This window comes from Emys orbicularis, chromosome 3 (genome assembly GCF_028017835.1).
Source record: "Emys orbicularis isolate rEmyOrb1 chromosome 3, rEmyOrb1.hap1, whole genome shotgun sequence".
NCBI classification, from domain to species: Eukaryota; Metazoa; Chordata; order Testudines; family Emydidae; genus Emys; species Emys orbicularis.
In genome coordinates, this window is record NC_088685.1 from 71,774,305 (window position 1) to 71,793,680 (window position 19,376).

Below are 19,376 nucleotides of genomic sequence, written 5' to 3' on the forward strand. Positions count from 1 at the left end.
AGGAGACTCGTGGTAGAAAAGCAGTTTGGAAAACCGGCAACGACATATCTTGCATATTTTCACAAAAGAGTGAAATTTTAAAAATTGGGCTTCAGCTCACCATGAAAGGCTTTACATCATGCTGTGAGTAAGTGGTACTGCATAGCTATGCCAGGCCAGGAGCAGCCAGCTGCTGGGGGTGGGCATAATCTGTGCCAGACCTTCATGAATTATGGCTCCTCTGCACCTGCTGAGCTCTCCAGGCCCCTCTGAACCTACACTCTACCCCAGCTCACAGACTGGCCATCGAGCTAGCCCACACTGCGGAATACAAGGGACCTTCCATCCCCTTAGTCCCTTGCACAGAGGGCAAGTTACAGTACAAAGCTGGGGTCATTTAATGGCTATGTCCTCTGATTACAGTACTCCTGTACTACTCCCTGCTTCTTCTGTTGATCACTTATGTAGTGCTTAGGGTGACCGGATGTCCCAATTTTATAGGGACAGTCCTGATATTTGGGGCTTTGTCTTATATAGGCACCTATTACCCCCCAGCCCCTGTCCCTATTTTTCACACTTGCTGTCTGGTAACCTTATAGTGCTGCAAGAAAAAGATGGTGAAGAAACAGAGCTGGCTGTAGTGGTGTTTCCTTACACGGATGCATTGTTCTCTCTTTGCTTTCCTCATCCCCACTGTTCTTACTTTGTTTGAAATTTTAATCCCTTTACCCATGGAAGTACTGACCCTGATGCATTAATGTCCGTTTAAAAAATAAAAAGGAATTAATCAGCTTAGCGTGAGACGGGATTACATTTTAATTTTAATAGTGCTAACGTCTTTAGGTACATTTTGCAGTCTCTTAATTTTAGCAGGTCAGAGTCTTTTTCAGTCAGACTGTCTGAATGTAACTTTTTTATTGTGGCAACCTGACAGAGCATTGTCATTATGCACTAGGTCTAGTAGTGGTCTATATGTGCATTTTCATGCAGTCATATTGTCTTTGTTAGGCACAATGGCTAAAATGGGGCAGCTGGGTCCTGAGAGCAGATTCATCTTTCCATTAGTAATTAAGGTGGAGATTTAGTCAAAGGCACAAAGGGGCACTAGGCATCCAACTGGGAACAGGGGGCCTAGCTGCCATTTGTGCCTTTGAATAGCGGCCCGTAAATACAGAGTAATTGTTAGCATTTTCTTCAGCTATGGGTTGTAGTGTCTCCAGAGATCTGTGTAGCTTGCAATTATAATCATGATTAATGGCTTAATTTTACATGGGAGTCTTGAATGCTTATAATCTGCTGGAAGACGCCCTTTTACCTGAATTTCTTCAATAGCTAAAGACTGTTTTATATTTAAAACCAATTACAAATGGGGCATGTAGTCTTTTTTTTTTTTTTTTTTGCACTACTGAAAGATGGGCATTAACTCTTATTTATCAGAGCTTGCAGGTAAAATGAAAATAATGTGAAAAGTTCATAAAATATCTCATGAAACAGAGTGGAATGATGATTTCAGCCTGTCCCACCCACTTGTGGTTTTAGCACCAAGTTTGAATATAGGAATTAACTGGGTCACACCAATTGTCCATCTAGTCTGGTATCTGTCATCCACATTGATCAATACCAGCTGCTGCAGAGTAAAGTGCAAGAAAACCCATAAGGGACAATTATGGAATAAGCTGCCCACAGGGGAATGTTTCTTAACCCTTAGGCAGTACAGTAAAAGCTTTTCATCAATCTGACAGTGTCTGTATGTTCTTTTGAGTCTAATTTTTGGTAGTTTAATATACAGTATATAACTACTAAAAATATGTATATTTGTCTAACATACGTACATATCCCAACTACCATCTTTGCCTTTGTTATAAGGGTATCATTGTCTGTATAGGTTTGATACTGTGAGGGAAGGATGGAGTGGAATAAGGTTTCCTTTTTCTTTTCTTTTTTTTTTGCACTTGGGCCAAGATTTTCAGAAATGGTGCCTCAAGTCAGTTGGACTTATGCAGCTAAATCCCTTAGATACTTTTGAAAATATCACCCTTAAGTAGGCACTTAAATAACTGGCCTAATTGTAAAAGGTGCCACAGGCAGCAGGTGCTCAGCACTCTTAAAAATCAGACTATTTATTTAGGTGTCTAACTATGGACTTGAGTCTAAGTATAGACGCCCATTTTTAAAAATTTTGGCCATAGGTTCTTGCAGATAGAGGTTTAAATGACACTATCATCTCACTGGTCAGTGAAATCTTTTACCTAAGAGAAACGGATGGTCAACTGTATTATTAATTTCACCCCTCCTTTTAGGATTTGCTCTTGCGCCCTGTCCTGTTCATTTCCTCCTTGTTGGCAGGCAAATACAACACAGTTATTACAAATGTGTGTGAATCACTGATGGCTTGTTCTTTATTTGCATCTATTGGTTAATATAATAATTAAAATCTCAAACAAGAACACGGCAGTGTTCAAATTAACTTTCCGTAATGATCAAACTCTCTCCTTAGCAATTATCTGGGCTGGATAGTTGCAGCGGCTAGAAACAAATGTAGATATGTCACAGCAGGCACATATCTCCATTACACATGTATGCATACATACTAAATAAGCTAAACTTAGCCTCCTCAGAGGAAGTTTATTAGGTAGCATATAAGTAAGAGAATCTCAGTGCAGAAGAATGTAGCATCTGAATAACTGTTTCCTACCACCCGATAAGTTCTGAGGTGAAGATAAGACATTTAATAAAAATAAATGGCAAAGTAAAATCAAGATATATATTTTTTATAGCAGCAGACATTATCCAGTGACAGAATTTGCTTAAATACCTTGGGCAAAATTTATCCTTGGTGTAACTCCACTGAAACCAATGGCATTGCACCCATAATAAAAGTGGCCCATTATCTCTGTACTCCCAAATGACTCATGTAGATTAAATCATTTTGTCTGAAGGAAATTGGTGTTCAATTTGCCATTATTGATCAATTGCACTCTGAGAACAGATCTGTAGTGTGCATTAATAATAATACCTCACACTTTCATAGGGCCTCCCAGCCAAAGATCTTAAGGTGCGTCACAAATATTAATGAATTAAACGTCTCATCACCCCCCTGTGAGGTAGGTATTATTATTCCCCATTTGACAGATGGGGAAACTGAGGCACAGAGAGGCTAAATGAAGTGCCCATAGTTACACAAGAATCCTGTGACTATGTTTGGAATAAAATCCAGGTCCGTTGCTTCCCATTTCTCTGATTTAATCACACGACTTTCCTTCCTCCTCTGGTCTTACATCAGCCAATCAAAGAAGAACTTATCCATGAAAGAATTTTAAAATATAAAACTGGTTTCTGATTGGCTAAAATTTTATTTTAAAATGCTAATACTCGGAAATGCATTTGATTAAATAAGGAATTACACCTCTATTAAGACTCTGTGGAATATTTCTATAGTTCTTCTTGTATAATAATGATGGTTGGTTTTCATCTCAAACTGCTATTGTGAAATGTATTCTTTACATCAGTGGAACGACACCCTGATCTGTAGAATAGGAAAGAGGTGGGAGACTGGGATATAGGAATATGCCTTCTTTGAGATATTGGTGCATTTCTTGACTTCTGTTTGGTTTTAGCTAGGGATCTTAGGGATATATTTCCTCCTTTATGACAACACAAATCTCTCATTACTGACATACACATGCAATGAAGGGGAAATATATTTCTTAGTTTGTTTCTTTAATCACTTTCATTTAGATTAAATCTAACATTGAAATGTGTTGCAATTTAAGCAACAATAATTGAGGCACAGGATAAATCCTAGGGATTGATGATAGGCTAGGAAAAGTTTACTCCAGCCAATCACTAAATCCCTGCAGAAAAGTCAAAACTGCTATTGTAAACCGAAAATGTAAAAGCCCAATAAGTATGTAGGGAGTTTTTTCTGTAAGTGGGATTGCTGTTTCATTTGGTATGTGTAGGGTATTGCAAGAGACTTAATGCTCTGTACATTATCTGTACTATTTACATCCTCTCTGTCTACATTCTAGTCAGCTGTATAGTTTAATCATATTGTTGAGTGATCTTCCAACTTCAGCACAGAATCATCTGAGTTCAGGTCTGACCACCCTGGTATGCACCAACTTGCCACCCAGATGCTCTGATTAATGACATCACTTCCACAGCTCAGCATGCTTGGGCATTTTCCTTAAGAAATAAGGAAAGATTAAATGTGACCTGTTGCAATTTTGTACAAAATTCTATATCTTCCTCTCAGCATTACTAGCAAAGGAAGAGGAGACAACACTGTGTGAAGCATGGAATGCCATTTACAGAAGCACGCGACTGGTCTCTTGAGCAGCTACTAAAGAATAATTTAGACTTTTATGCCAGTTACCAGAGTCCAGCTCAGGAAGTATGACAGTGCTACTTATGGCCACATTTATCTTTAAAATGGAGGTGCACCTATAGAGACAACGAGTTCCAGCATGCAACTTCCCTCTTGCTCCAAAAGGCCTAAACAATAGGGCAAGTATAGAGTATAGCTGCTCTGTTGGAGAGAGACTGCACTGCATGCTGGGAAGTATTTTCTCTGTGGGCTGCACTTTTCTGTTAGAAATAAAGGCAGCCCTTGAGTTCCTGGAGAGGTGCCAGACTTCCCCCTACACTGTTCTCTGCTTTGAGCTATGAATAGGGCCCTACTAAATTCAAGGTCCATTTTGGTCAATTTCACGGTCATAGGATTTTAAAAATCATAAATTTCATGATTTCAGCTACTTAAATCTGAAATTTCATGATGTTGTAATTGTAGGGGTCCTGACCCAAAAAGGTGTGTGTCTGGGAGGGGACGGGGACGGTTGCAAGGTTATTGGAGGGGGGGTTGTGATACTGCTACTCTTACTTCTGTGCTGCTGCTGATGGCGGCGCTGCCCTCAGAGCTGGGCACCTGGAGAGTGGCAGCTGCTGGCTGGGAGCCTAGCTCTGAAGGCAGAGCCGCTGCCAGCCGCAGCACAGAAGGAAGGATGGCATGATATGGTATTTCCACCCTTACTGCTGCACTGCTGCCTGCACAGCTGGGCCTTCAGTCAACAGCTGCCACTCTCCAGCCACCCAGCTCTGAAGGCAGCAGTGCAGAAGTAAGGGTGGCATGGTATGGTATTGCCACCCTTTCTTCTGCGTTGCTGCTGGTGGGGCACAGCCTTCAGAGCTGGGCACCCGGCCAACAGCCGCTGCTCTCTGGCCGCCCAGCTCTGAAGGCAGCGCAGCAGTAAGAGTGGCAATAGTGCAACCCCCTAAAATAACCCTGCAAACCCCCTGCAACTCCCTTTTGGGTCAGGACCCCCAATTTGAGAAACTCTGGTCTCCCCTGTGAAATCGGGATAGTATAGGGTAGAAGCAAACAAAAGACAAGATTTCATGGAGACCGACCAGATTTCATGGTCCGTGACGCGTTTTTCATGGTCGTGGATTTGGTAGGGCCCTAGCTATGAAGAAAGGAAGCAAAAAGACTAGCCACTCCTGGATAAACTCCCCATTCCTGTACACTAATCAAAGGCTCCAGTTGGTTACCTTTTCCACCTCCGTTAGAGGGGAAAGCACTCACGGTCGATTTACTGTACACCAAGGCCAGCTTGTAAGGAGTGAACAGGCTTATTTAAACTTCCAAGCTGTCATTATAAACTAGCTCCAGAGTTCATGCTGCCCAAGTTCAGGAGGTTTCTTCGCTTTTCTTTACCATTTCTCCTAATTTTTAATTAAAAACAAACTAATTGCCTAGACTTGGTAGAGTGAATTCTGCACCCAGGCAGCAATCCCACTTACGTAATAGGAGGTTTGAGTAAGGACTGCAGAATTTTGCCTGATGGCTTGATGAAAGTATATCCTAAAAAGATGCCATTTGTTTATAAGCAAAGGAAAAAGAAAAACAATGGTCTAAAGTGAGCTCTGTTTTCATGTAGAACTTTTAAAGCTGAGCTATTAAGGAGCCTAACCGTTGTCTATTTTAGGCACCTCAGCACAGCCATAGGAACTCACACTTTAATCCAGCAGCGGAGGCTGGGTGATTCTTTTGTGGTAGTTGCCCTGGCCTAGATTTCCAAAGGCATTTAGGAACCTAACTCCTATTGAAATCAATGGGAATTGGTACCTAAATCCCTTTGAGGAGCTGGGCCCCAGTGCACATCAGGCACTATCAGCATTGCCCAGTATATATATACAGTAGCTGTTGCACAAACCAAGAGAGCAGAGGGGAGATGGGGGTTTGGCATACAGAGTAATTGACACACCAAATTCTCCGGGAAGCCTTTGGATGAACGTGCCTGTTGCAGGATATATCCAGTGCTTTTTGCTCCACAGGTACAATAGGAGAATTGGTTTTCTAGCTTAACAGCCAAACTCAACTTTAAAAAAAAAAAAAACCACCCACTTAGTCCTGTAAAGGGCTTCTGCCTCGGTATGTCTAGCAAAAGACAGACCAGTATATCAAGTTAAAAAATATATAGGTGCCTGGGAATATTATTCTTGAGTATTTATCAATCGCATGAGTGTTCTGGATGATGCGCAGGCCAACATGGCCTTTCAGCCCTCTCTTTCTTGATGAATTAGATTCATTGTTCATGGCCAAATGAACCACCATCTTGTCTTGTTTTTCTTCCTCAATCACTATCTGGCTTCTTGTGTATCCTGCTAGGCTGTTGGCATCAGATTCACTGTAGGTTCCATCCAGCATCATGGTTTTTGTATTAGGTATTCCACATGTACATGGAAACTGAGAACAGAAACAAACAATAGTCAAACACTGAACAAAAATACTAGAGGCAAAGACGATACCTTTCTTTTTATGGACAGCTTGTAAAAACTGGAGCTGCACACAGGGCCGGCTCCAGGGTTTTTGCTGCCCCAAGTGGCGGGGGGGGGGGGAGGGGAGAGAAGCCGCGATCGGCGGCACTTCGGTGGCAGCTCCACCACGCCGCTCCATTCTTCGGGGCAATTCGGCGGCAGGTCCTTCCGTCCGAGAGGGACCCGCCACCGAATTGCCGCCGAAGAGCCGAACATGCTGCCCCTCTTCATTGGCCGCCCCAGACACCTGCTTGCTGCGCTGGCTGCACATTATAGTTCAACTGTGATATGTTTCTCTATTAAAGCTTAAGTTTTCTGAAATGAAAAGTTGCTGACTAGCCATACTGGTTGCAACTTTATATTGTGTCTGGCTTTGTTGCTGAAATCCTATGTGGTAATTAGGGATGGGAAATTGGTTTGATTGAAATTAAACCTGAGCAGAAGTTTTTCCCAGTAAATTCAATTCCCGCTGGCTGCTTTTGCATTCCTTTTCATGTTCAGTTTCTATGGATACTATAGCACAAGAGGCAGTAATGTTTGTGGAAACAGCATTTTAAGCAAAGATGAGAAAAATATTGACAGAAAGTAAGTTTTGATGTCCTAAATGTAAGTATTCCCTCTGGAAACCTGATTCTAAAGCTTACACATATCCAGCCAGAGAACAGGAAAAATATCTGGGGTGAAACTCATCCCACTTGTCTAATCAAAACAGCTAATGCATCTGGAATTCTAAATAGCAAATACTCATAAGCACACTGCTCATGAACTGACCAAGAATAATTTGGCAAATAATTGTGGACAACAAATCAAACTGCTCACAGACAATTCATAAACTGGAAAAAGAGACTATTGTCTCTGTTCCAGTTGTAGCAAAATGATGTGGCTGGTCAATGCACATGGGTTCAAGTACTGTCATAAGAACTTCAGACCGAGGCTACATCAGAGTTGTTCTAAATAGTTTGTTCCCATCAGTGATGGGATTTTTTTAGAACTCTGTATGACTACAAACCAATTTAAACTGTGTTTATAACACATTTTATACTTAGCTTGAAGGCAAGTGTAAGTACAGGTGGAACCCATGATCTTTTAAATGTAATTTTATTTTTGTCTCTCTTTAAGCAGCCACATTATATTCCTTAATCTCAAACCCCCTATCCTCCCCCCCCCCCCAATATTATAGGGGAGGATTAAATCAGGATCCTTAGCATCAGGCCCCTCGGGTTGACCAATCCAGGACGCAATAGTAAGCACCAGGTTGCTACAGGCCAATTGCTGCAGGACCCAAGAGGAAGAGAAATACTGTTGACCCAGGTAACTCTTAACCCCCAGGTCAGATTATGATTTGGCCTGAGGGAAGGCCACAGACAGTCACTAGGAGCTGAATGACTCTGATTTGTTTAATAGGTGTTGTATACACTGCCAGGTGTTTAGGAAGATAGCGGGAGGAGAAAGCAAGCCCAAAGTTTAGATGGTTCTGGTCCCAACGTAGTCTTAATCCATCCCTGATGTATTCCCATGTGCACATGTGCACACACACATACAGAGAAGAGATGTGCTGAATGATTTCAGGCCACCATACTGCCACAGTCCATTTCTGGGGAGTGCAAAAATCCAAATTTGGATTCCCCTGGGACTTTCACAGCTGAATGGCATTGGCTAACGAGATCAACATTTATTCCAGTGAGAGACAATAGTCTCTCGAGTCTCTTAAAGAGCCCTCATTCCACTCAGACACTAAGCCACACTTCCCTACAAGCCCATTAGAGATAACAAACACAATTTCCTTGACCATCCTTAATTATTATTATTGCCTTGTATCTGAGGGTAAAAAAAAAAAACTTTTGATGTGTATAATCAGCCTTTTCAGCCTGCTTCCTTTATTGCATGATGATACAATTCAGTGCAGGGATATCAACAATTGAAAGAAAATTTGTGACATAAATGATAAATTGTGCCATCACTGAACTGTCCTCTTTTTACCATGGTGACAGATAATGAAAAAGCTAATGATATTTTACTTGCCATAAAAATGACCTGCTCTGGGTCAGTAGAATTTAGCAAGGCTGAATTATTATTTATTATTTGCTAAGCACTTATGATGGGGTCAGAGTTTAGACAGGACAGAAAGAGTCTATGCTCTGCAGATCTTATAGTCTAATAGAGAGGCACAGATACAACAAGATGCATTGAAATACCCAGAGGAGTTGGCAAAAAAAAAAAAAAAATAAAAAATTTAAAAAAAAAAAAAAAAAAAAAAAAAAATAAAAAAAAAAAGAAAAAAATAAAAAAAAAAAAAATTAAAAAAAAATTAAAAAAAAAAAAAAAAAAAAAAAAAAAAAAAAAAAAAAATAAAAAATTAAAAATAAAAAAAAAAAAATTAAAAAAAAAAAAAAATAAAATATAAAAAAAAAAATAAATAAAAAGTGATGATGTTTAAACTTGATATAAAGGGAACTGGTGGAGGGATTCAAAAGTAACATCATTGTCCAATCGTCAGGCAAGCAAGATAACTTTTGCAGCTGCATTTTGGACAGATTGAAGATATATCAGAGAGAGGATTGCCTCAGTAATCAAGGTGGGAGATAACCAGGGCACAGACAAAAAGAAAGGTCGTATTTTTTAAATGGGAAGGAAGAAGTGGCATAATTTAGGGAGAGGAGGGAGTCAAAAATGACCCAGAGGTTCAAAGCCTCAATCATTGTTCGGAAGGATGGTGATTTGGTGAATGGCAATGGCGAAGGAAAGGAGGTTTAGGAGAACAAATAAAAAGTTCAATTTCAGCAATGTTTTGTGAGATCTGGCAGTGAACTGTCCAAGGTATGTTGCAGAAACACTAAGATATGCAGGCCTGGACATCAGGAAACAGGGCAGGCTGAAAGGCAGATTTGTGAATTATCAGCATAGAGATGATAGCGGAAGTTGTATGAGTGGATGAAGCCACGCAGTGACAAGATGTAGAAGGAGAAGAGAAGCGCACCACAATTAGAGTCCTGTGGAACTCCTGTAAAGAGCAGGAGAGCCACCAAGAAAGTATAGGTTCTCAAAAGCCAAGGGTGGACAGGATATTAAGGAGGAGGCAGTGTATTGTGGGGTACAGAGAGGTATTAGATAGACTGTAGTATTGAAGGTTGGAGAGGGCTTATGGAGAAGAAGAATGGAGCAGAATACATTAGACTTGGCCAAGAAGAGATCATGGGAGGCCTTGGTGACAGCAGTTTCAATGGAGAGGATGGAAACCAGATTGGAGTGAATCCGAGATTGAGGTAAAAGAGAGAAAAGGCAGTAGTTGTGAGCAGCTTCTTCAATGACCTTAGCAGTGTCAGGGAGGTGGAATGGTAAATGGAGAGACAGTTGAGGGATACTATTATTAGCATGTTTGTGTAACTGGGAAATGATGGAATCAAAGGTACAGCTGGAGGGATGGAAAATAGAGAGTAAGTGAGACCTCAGACTTCATAACTGGGCCAAAGGAGGAAAGCTTATTGATGGCCAATGGACTGTGGCAGAATAGCATGAGGTGAAAGAGGCTCATGACAGATCTTGAAGATTCAGGACTGAGGAACAGACTGACTAGAGAAGAGACAGCTAATATTTACACACAAACTCTTTGTGATACCAACCATGGGAAAGGAAGTACAGAAAAGGTATTCATCCATTAAATGGGCTTTCAGTGAAACAGGTACATTTTTTTAAAAGATTCTTTTAAATTACCCAACAGCATGAGTGAAAACCATAAAAATGATCCACTTAGCACCATGGCCTTTCATGGCACATTAAAAGAATAAATATAAAGATTGTTTGTTGCTCAAGTGTGTTTTGTGCCAAGGAACAATTCTACTATTACCTTTATTGAACCCAATTTTTTAAATGTACCGGATTGTGAGTTAGAAGTCTTTAATTCATTCAGACTAATTCATTAGCTGTAACTTTAAAAATAAATTGTGGTGACCACAGGGAAATATCAGTCTGGATTTCCCCTTTCTTACCCTCCACATATGGTCTCTGCCAAAGTCCCAGGTTGCAAACATCCCCAGTTCTGATCTTTGTTTCGTTCTCTCTTCCTTTTGTACAATGATCAAAAGAGACCAACTCCTGTTTTTGTGGTGTCAGCACTTCCGTGTCAGCTTCAGCATTGTAGACAAATTAATCACACACCACGAATGTCAGAGTTTTCCCATTCCTTGTCCCAAAACATCCAATATAAAGCACGTCAGGTGTAAAAAGATTGTCTCTCACCTTCTCTCGCAACTTCCTTTCCTTCCGTTCTTGCACTGTGGTCAGGTAATTCACTGCTGCGTATTCCAACACTGAGAGAAAGACGAACACAAAACTGACCCAGAGGTAAATGTCCACAGCTTTGATGTAGGAAACTCTAGGCATGGAGGCGTTTACACCAGTGATGATTGTTGACATGGTCAGCACTGTGGTTATCCCTGGAAAAATCCCCACAAAAATGTATTTCATATGCCAAATATAGTTCAGAAGGCATCTACTATTAATTAGTTTTGTCTCAAAATACAGTACTGTCCTCAGCACCACTCATAGCCTATAGAAATGATTTATTGGGTCATCTTGTCTAGCTGCCTCACAATGCAGGATTTTTCCCTACAGTGCGTTCTTGAGCACTCTGTCTAGTCACATTTTTAAATGTGATGGAGCAGCCACCACTTCCCTTGTGAGTCTCTTTAACTCTCTAGTGTTTAATTAGGAAGTGATGCTTCAGCCCTAACCTATAGGGACCGCTCATTAGATTGAGGAAGTTGTTCAGCCTAGAATGCCATTTAGTCATTTTTTTCCTGCTTTAGCTATCATCCAGGGTGCCAGTGGTGATAAGGACTCTTGGTTCACTGAGAGCACCAATTTGTTTTACACAGTTCACCAAACAGCAGTCAATGACCAATGACTTTCGGTCACTGCTGAAGTGGACGTGACTGGAATCATTGTCTCAAAAGCTGAAACCCATGTATGTTAAATCCTCTGTGTGTGTGTGTGTGTGTGTGTGTGTGTGTGTGTGTGTGTGTGTGTGTGTGTGTGTGTGTGTGCGGAAACGTCTTGCATGACATGATGTGACAGAAAAGCCCTCATGCTCACCTTAGCTAAGGTGCTTGAAAAGTTTTTAATGGCATCCACTGTATCCATAGTATAAATTTTACAGTTAAGCAGGTACTCTGTGGTGATAAAAGTAAAATACTTTCCCTAATTTTCACCAGTTTGCAATAGCCACTTAACAATTGAGTGCCAGAGCCAAAGAGCATTTGTGTGACTTTAATCGGGTCATTCCAAACTAGCGGAAGTCCTTTCACTTGAGCAGACTCTGCTGCTTTTTTCAGATGCTTGTTACAGTATCGCAAACTATGGGACTAACCTGCTGTTTTTACTCTGTATTTATAGGAAGTCGTATGCACTCATATTCAGAGAGATACACTGGACTTTTTATTACATCTCTGTCTCTCTCTGACTTAGGCATTAATAACTGAGCACATCTGTTTCTTTTTTTGTTTTTTAAACAAAAGAAATTCAAACAGTCCTGAATTAGACAAAACTCTCATTTATTTTAATGCCCATTTCAGGACTGTTAGGTTGGCCCTATAATTAGAAATCTTGATTCACTAGTTCACAAACACTGGAATCTCTTTTCTCTGCTTCCTTCTCTTTTTAAAATACAGTTCCATCTTCTGCCCTGATTTAAATACAGATCAAGAAGATTTATCAATCATGAAGAAGCAATTCAACAATGAAGAACATAAGACAAACTACAGACCTTAAAGTACTTTAACTATCAGATAAAATACATATGTATTTTCCTAGCGTATTTAACAAATGAAACAGAGAATTCCCCCTCCCCCTACTCCTCCAAATTCAAAGGTTTTGTCACATTCATGGTTGATGTTAATTGCCCTCACCTAATGACACTCTAGCAGGTACAGCTCTGCGATCAATCCAGAAGGACACCCACGATAGCATGACCATTAGAGTGGCAGGGAAATAGGTTTGGAGCAAGAAGAAGAAGATGTGGCGGTGTAAAGTGAAATTTATGTACAGTCTATTGTACCATCCTGTTGGGAGGGGGAAAAAGTGTCATGAAGAGCATTTTAATGACACATACAGAGCTGCTACATCTTTCAGGAAATCATATTTACTTTATAAGAGTAGACAATCTATAATTGTGAATATATACGGGGGGGAGGGGGAATTCTATATTCTTTGCATTGTTCACAGCACATAGACTGTAATGATCTATAATCCCAAAGATGACAAGGACAAAGGGAAAGAGACTATTACTCAAGCACTTCTTATAGAAATTTCATTTAAATTTCACCTGGCAAATGTTTAACACTGAACTATAAATATATGGCAATGACTCAAAAGAATAATAAAACCATTTTAAGAAGAATGATACCAGTGCTACTGTAGAAAGCGAGTCTGGAAGTAGTATGAAACTTTTGTATCAAAAACTGAGACAAGGAAATCTTTTCATCAGTTTTCAGGGATTCGTTCCCATTTTTCCAGTAAAGCATCAGATCTTCATCAGTGTAAGCATCTTCAGAAAAAAAGAAAAGAAAAAAAGACACAATGTGACTTGGTTTTAGGATATTTCATGTAAACAGTCAGTATAAAAAGTAACTATGTGTGGATAAGGAACATATTAGTGAGATTCACAGATGATTCTAAGGCCCCAGTCCTGCATTGTGATCTGCTTGGTGCAGGGGTCCATGTTTCATGGACTCTAGTGCATGATCAGGCTCTCAATTGGGGAACATCACAAATACTAGGGAGGACAGACTAATAATGCAAAGGGTACTAGAGAGGTTGGAAGTATTTGTGGAAAATAACATTGAATTCTGTTTGGAAAAAATGCAGATGAATTTATCTGCAGAAAATAACCTGAAACACAGATACATCTTTGGAATGCAATAATGCCAAATAAATAGAGTTTTTAATGGACAGTAGATTAAATAAGGATCTTGCCATACGATGTAATGTAGCAGCACAAAAAGCCAAACCAAAGACATCACGTCATGTTCCAGGTCCGCCTTTATACAGCACTGTAGTATAACTAGAATTGTACATTTCTGATCACCACACTACCAGAAAAATTTAGACAAATTGGTGGAGATTCAGAGATGAATACCAGAATTGAATAAGGGGCTGGAAAGATGGGTTTATCAGGAAAGATTATAGGAAGTAATTATGGTTAATCTGGCCAAATTTAGGGAGAAAGTGAGAGACAGCCATCTAAAATGTTATTTGAAAGATGTAATTGAAGGTGAGAGGTATCACTGTAGGTAACAAATCAACAAGTATTTGAAGGGTATAAACACAAAAGAGAGAGGAATTATTTAGTATGCTATGTGAGCATAATGAGGGAGAAAAGGGAGGAAATTTAGCAAAGGAAAATTTTGGCTAAATGTCTGGCGAAACATCAGAACAATTAGGTAATTGGTCTTGAGAGACTGATGAATAGTCTCCCAAGGATAGCAGTGGAAACAAATTCGCCTAAAATTGCTCAGTGCCTAAATTTTTCCAGTAAAAGTTCCCTCAACACTTACGTTTCTGCCTTTGCACCTGTGCACTGCAGCCCCATGCCAGGCATCCAGACATCAGCCCTAGAGTGACGCATGAACCTAGAGAAGATAAGCTTTCCTTTGCCTAACTTGCTCAGACCTACCCAATGAGGCCCATATAGACAGGCTTACACAAAACACCAAAGGAGGAGAAAGAGGATTTCCCTCATAACTTTTTAGTCCAGGGGTAGGGTGACCAGACATCCCTTTTTTAAAGGAACAGTCCCATATTTAAGCCCTCCTGCAGGTGTCCTCACTTTTTCTTAAAAACAGGCAAATTGTCCTGTATATTCTGTCTCTCCCCCACCCCCATCAGTACTGATGGGTCCTGCTGCTGGACAGATCCCTGCTTGCCAGCCGTCCTCCCACCAGTGGTGAGTCGGGGGTGGTGTCCAGTGGCCAACGATGGGGGTGGGGGTGCAAGGCTGGTGGTGGGGCAAAGCAGCACACAGGGCCAGCCGATCCCCTGCTGGTCCGTCAGCACAGCCCCTGCTGCATGCTGGTTTTTGGCAAACATGGCCCTGCCTCCCCGTCCCGTTTCCAGATGGCACTGGCTGCATGCTGCGAGCTGCGGTGGCAGGTGCCAGGCAATGGCCAGTTACATGTCACCTCTGTTACCCATCCATCAGCCCTTTATGTGCTCCCCCTCTCACTATCCTCTCCCTGCTTTGTCCCTTCGCTCCCCCCCCCAACCCCACTGCTCCTCCATATCCCCATCGGTGGGCACGTCCTGCTCCCAGCGCTGTGTGGAGAACCAGCCCCTGGTCAGAGCACTGAGCTCACCAGCAGCCTGGCCAGCAGGCTCCTTCCTTCCCCCACTTCCTCTGGCTGGGCTGGGGTCCCGGGGTAGCCCAAGACCCTCCAGCTTGGGGTGCTGGCCAGGAGGAGGCGAGCCCTGCATGTGCCAAAGCCCCACACAACGCTTGTACAGGGAAGCCTCTCCGCCCCTCAGCTAAGCTCTGGAGTGGCGAGGGTGGGGAAAAGCGATTTGCTGTTCATGCCCCAAACCTGCAGGTTCCACAGCAGCCCCCAGGGCAGGGGCTTAGCATCCTCTTGACCCCCGACCCTCCCGCCCTGGGTCATGCCCCCACGGAGCATGGGGCTGTTCCGTCCCATCCCCTAGGCACCCTGCACTGCTGAGCCATCTCTCTGGCCAGTTCGCTGAAGCCCCTGCAGTCAGGTTCTCTGGGCCCTGGTGCACAATGCATCCGTAGGGCTTAACCCCTTCCTGCCCACGCTGTAGCTGGCGGGGACAGGAGGCAGCTGGGTTATGTTGTTGGCCAGCAGCAGCCAGTGTTAGCTGCCTCTCAACACTGTGCAGGAAGGAAGGGACAAGCTGCTTCCAGCCATGGGAGGGTGGGAGAAGAAGAGACGAGCTCTGCAAAGACAGGAGCCAGGTCATCCCTTCCCCCTGCGGCTGGAAGCCGCTTCCGTCCCTTCCCTCCCGCACAGGGCCGAAAGGCTGTTGCTGGCCACATTCTGGTGTGAACCCTGGCAGAAATCGGGGGGGGGGGGGGGAAGAGGGTATGTGACCCTGCATGCCGCACCCCCCCACACTTGTTGCCTCAGGAAGATGCGGCACCAGGTACCAGGAGAGGCGGGTCCGTCCCGGGGGCTCAGCCAGGCATGGAGGGCAGAGCGTGCCAGGCAGGGAGGGTCGGGTGGGTTGGTCAGTTACCCCCCGTGTGAGAGAGGTGTACGGGAGTGTGTGTGTGTCACCTCTCCCGTGTGAACCCTAAAGCCTTAAAGATAAGAATGTAAATAAAAAGAATCCAACTACGCAGTATTTCTTAACGGGTGCTCAGTCAACTCGATGTTAATTTGAACGTTTGTACTGCATAGTTCTGATAGATTGCCGTTGAACTCGCTTGAATACGAGTAATTTTACCAAGTGTCCCGTATTCAGCATAGGGAAATATGGTCACCCTATCCAGGGGATAGGACACTCACCTGGAATGTGGAAGTCCCCTGGTTTAAATCCCCCCTCCACCTGAGTGGGAGACAGGATTTGAACAGGGATCTGTCGTCACCTCTCAGGTGAGTGCTCTAACCACTGGGCTATGGGATATTCTGATGTGGGGTTCCCTCAGGCCTGGTCTACACTAGGAGGTTATGTCGAATTTAGCAGCGTTAAATCGAATTAACCCTGCACCCATCCACACAACAAAGCTATTTAGTTCGACATAGAGGTCTCTTAAATTCGATTTCTGTACTCCTCCCCAACGAGGGGAGTAGCGCCTAATTCGACATGGCCATGTCGAATTAGGGTAGGTGTGGATGGAAATCGACGCTAATAGCTCCGGGAGCTATCCCACAGTGCACCACTCTGTTAACGCTCTGGACAGCAGTCCGAGCTCGGATGCTCTGACCAGCCACACAGGAAAAGCCCCGGGAAAATTTGAATTCCTTTTCCTGTCTGGGCATTGTGGCGAGCTCAGCAGCACTGGCAACGATGCAGAGCTCTCCAGCAGAGGTGACCATGCAATCCCAGAATAGAAAGAGGGCCCCAGCGTGGACTGATCGGGAAGTCTTGGATCTGATCGCTGTGTGGGGCGATGAGTCCGTGCTTTCGGAGCTGTGCTCGAAAAGACGGAACGCAAAGATCTACGAGAAGATCTCAAAAGCCATGACAGAGAGAGGATACAGCCAGGATGCAACGCAGTGCTGCGTGAAAATCAAGGAGCTGAGACAAGGCTACCAGAAGACCAAAGAGGCAAATGGACACTCCGGATCCCAGCCCCAGACATGCCATTTCTACGAGGCACTGCATTCCATTTTAGGTGCGGCCGCCACCACTACCCCACCACTGACCGTGGACTCTGAGGATGGGATATTGTTGAGGGCCGCTTCCTCGGAGATGTTAGCGGACGGGGAAGATGAGGAAGGAGATGAGGAGGACGAGGCAGTCGACAGTGCTTACAACGCTGATTTCCCCGACAGCCAGGATCTGTTCATCACCCTCACAGAGATCCCCTACCAACCGTCCCCAGGCGTTAACCCGGAGCCAGAATCAGGGAAGGATCAGTCGGTAAGTGTTTAAAACATGTAAACATTTATTTTGAACAGAACAGGAATATTAACAATATTAACAATGGGTTTTTCATGATTAGTTTGCCCTAGGTGCTTAACGTTTTAGTCCTTGGCAGTGCAACTACTGCAAAAGAATCAAACAATGTCCGGTTTATGATGATTAGTTTGCCCTAGGCGCTCTACTTTTTAGTCCTTGCCAGTGCAGCTACTGGAAAAGAAGGTCTATATGTCCGGGGATAGAGCTAAAATCCTCATGGGACATCTCCACGAAGCTCTCCTGGAGGTAATTGGAAAGCCTTTGCATCAGGTTCCTGGGGAGAGTTGCCTTATTGGGTCCTCCGTGGTAGGAAACTTTTCCACGCCAGGCTATCATCAAGTACTCCGGGATCATTGCCTTGCAGAGCATGGTGGCATACGGCCCTGGTTTTTGCTGGCTTTCACGCAGCATGCGGTCTTTCTCTGTCCCAGAAATCCTCAGCAGAGTGATGTCGCTCATGGTGACCTGCTTTGAATTAGGGGAATGTTACTGTTGGGACTGCTTGCCTGTTCTTTTACAGAACTGTAACCGGCGGTTTACAGCCACGCGGTGGAGGCGGGAGAGGGGCAGCATACAGGGATCTTTCCCGGGGACAGCCGCGAGGGGGTGGGACAGGGGCAGAGTTCATGCTTGCCGGATTGCCGGCAGCAGGAACTGGCCAACGCTAGGAGCATTGCTTTGAACGTGAAAGGAGGGCACTGCTATAATTTAAGTTTTAAGCAGCCAAAAGTCTACGGCTTACCATGTCAGCCTGCTACCCGAATTCCGCTGTCCTGCCCCGCTTCTCTGATCTCCAGTGCAAGACCCCAGGCACTGAATGCGAAAGCCGAAAATTCGACCTTGTCCTGAGTGCGCATGTGATAGGTGCTGTGTATGGTCTTCTTCACAGAGAAAGACTATGTTCATTGTTCACAAAAAATTATCTTTGTGAGGAATTCACTCCCTTTTTCACATCCCACAGCTGCGACTGTCTCCCGACCTACCTTGGCATCCCCCTCCCAGAGGCTGGCGCAGATTAGGCGGAGAAAGAAAAGGACACGGGACGACATGTTTTCAGAACTTATGGGCTGCTCCCGAGCCGAGGCGGCCCAGCAGACCCAGTGGAGGGAGAACATGTCCCAAATCCATCGATCACACATTGAACGGGAGGAGAGGTGGCGTCAGGAAGACCAGCAGGCGACTCAAACGCTGCTTGGACTAATGAGGGAGCAAACGGACACGCTCCGGCGCCTTGTGGATGTTCTGCAGGACCGGAGGCAGGAGGACAGAGCCCCGCTGCAGTCTATCTCTAACCGCCCTCCCCCGCCACAAAGTCCCATACCCCCCTCACCCAAAGTCCCAAGAAGGAGGGGCGGCAGGGTCCGTGAACACTGTCACTCCACCCCTGCAGACTGCTCAAGTAACAGAAGGCTCTCATTCCCCAAAATTTGATAAGTCCTTTCCTTCCCACCTCACCCAAGCCCCCGGCCCAGTTTCATCCCCTAACTGTTTAGTTGCTAATAAAAAATACATTTCTTTTAATTACTGTTTCCATCATGTTCTTTTAGAGGACAGTGTGTTTGAAGGGGGGGAAGGGGATTGGTAATTGGACAGGACAGTCACCTTTACCAGGGTACAGACAGGGGGGCATGTTCAGCAGCAGGTCACACACACATTGCAGTCACTAGGCACCCTGGTCAGTCTGGGAGGTGGTTTTTATGTTCTGTGTGTGGGGGGGCTATGTGAGTTTGTGGCGGGGGAGGGCGGTTAGAGATCTAATGCAGCGGTCCTTATCCTGGATCACAGAGCCACGCAGCAGCGTCCTCCCCCGCCACAAAGTGACATAGCTCCCACACACAGTGTCCCGAAAAGGAGGGGTGGCAGGCTCCGTTGAAACAACCAGTCCAGCACTGCAGACCGCTCTAGGAGCAGGAGCCTGTCATTCCTCGAGTTTATAAGCATTCTTT

The 19,376-nt window shown here is 43.9% G+C and overlaps 1 protein-coding gene across 1 annotated transcript in view; it reads right to left on the reverse strand.

Moving 5' to 3' along the window:
* Nucleotides 1-6,418: 6,418 nt before the first annotated feature.
* Nucleotides 6,419-19,376, reverse strand: part of LOC135875842 (gamma-aminobutyric acid receptor subunit rho-2) — a 65,352-nt gene continuing 52,394 nt past the window's right edge. The window contains exons 6-9 of the mRNA XM_065400894.1: nucleotides 13,199-13,339; nucleotides 12,702-12,854; nucleotides 11,035-11,231; nucleotides 6,419-6,727 (exon numbers count right to left, since the gene is read on the reverse strand). Coding sequence (XP_065256966.1) covers nucleotides 6,419-6,727; nucleotides 11,035-11,231; nucleotides 12,702-12,854; nucleotides 13,199-13,339 — 800 coding nt within the window. The remainder of the gene's footprint in view (nucleotides 6,728-11,034; nucleotides 11,232-12,701; nucleotides 12,855-13,198; nucleotides 13,340-19,376) is intronic.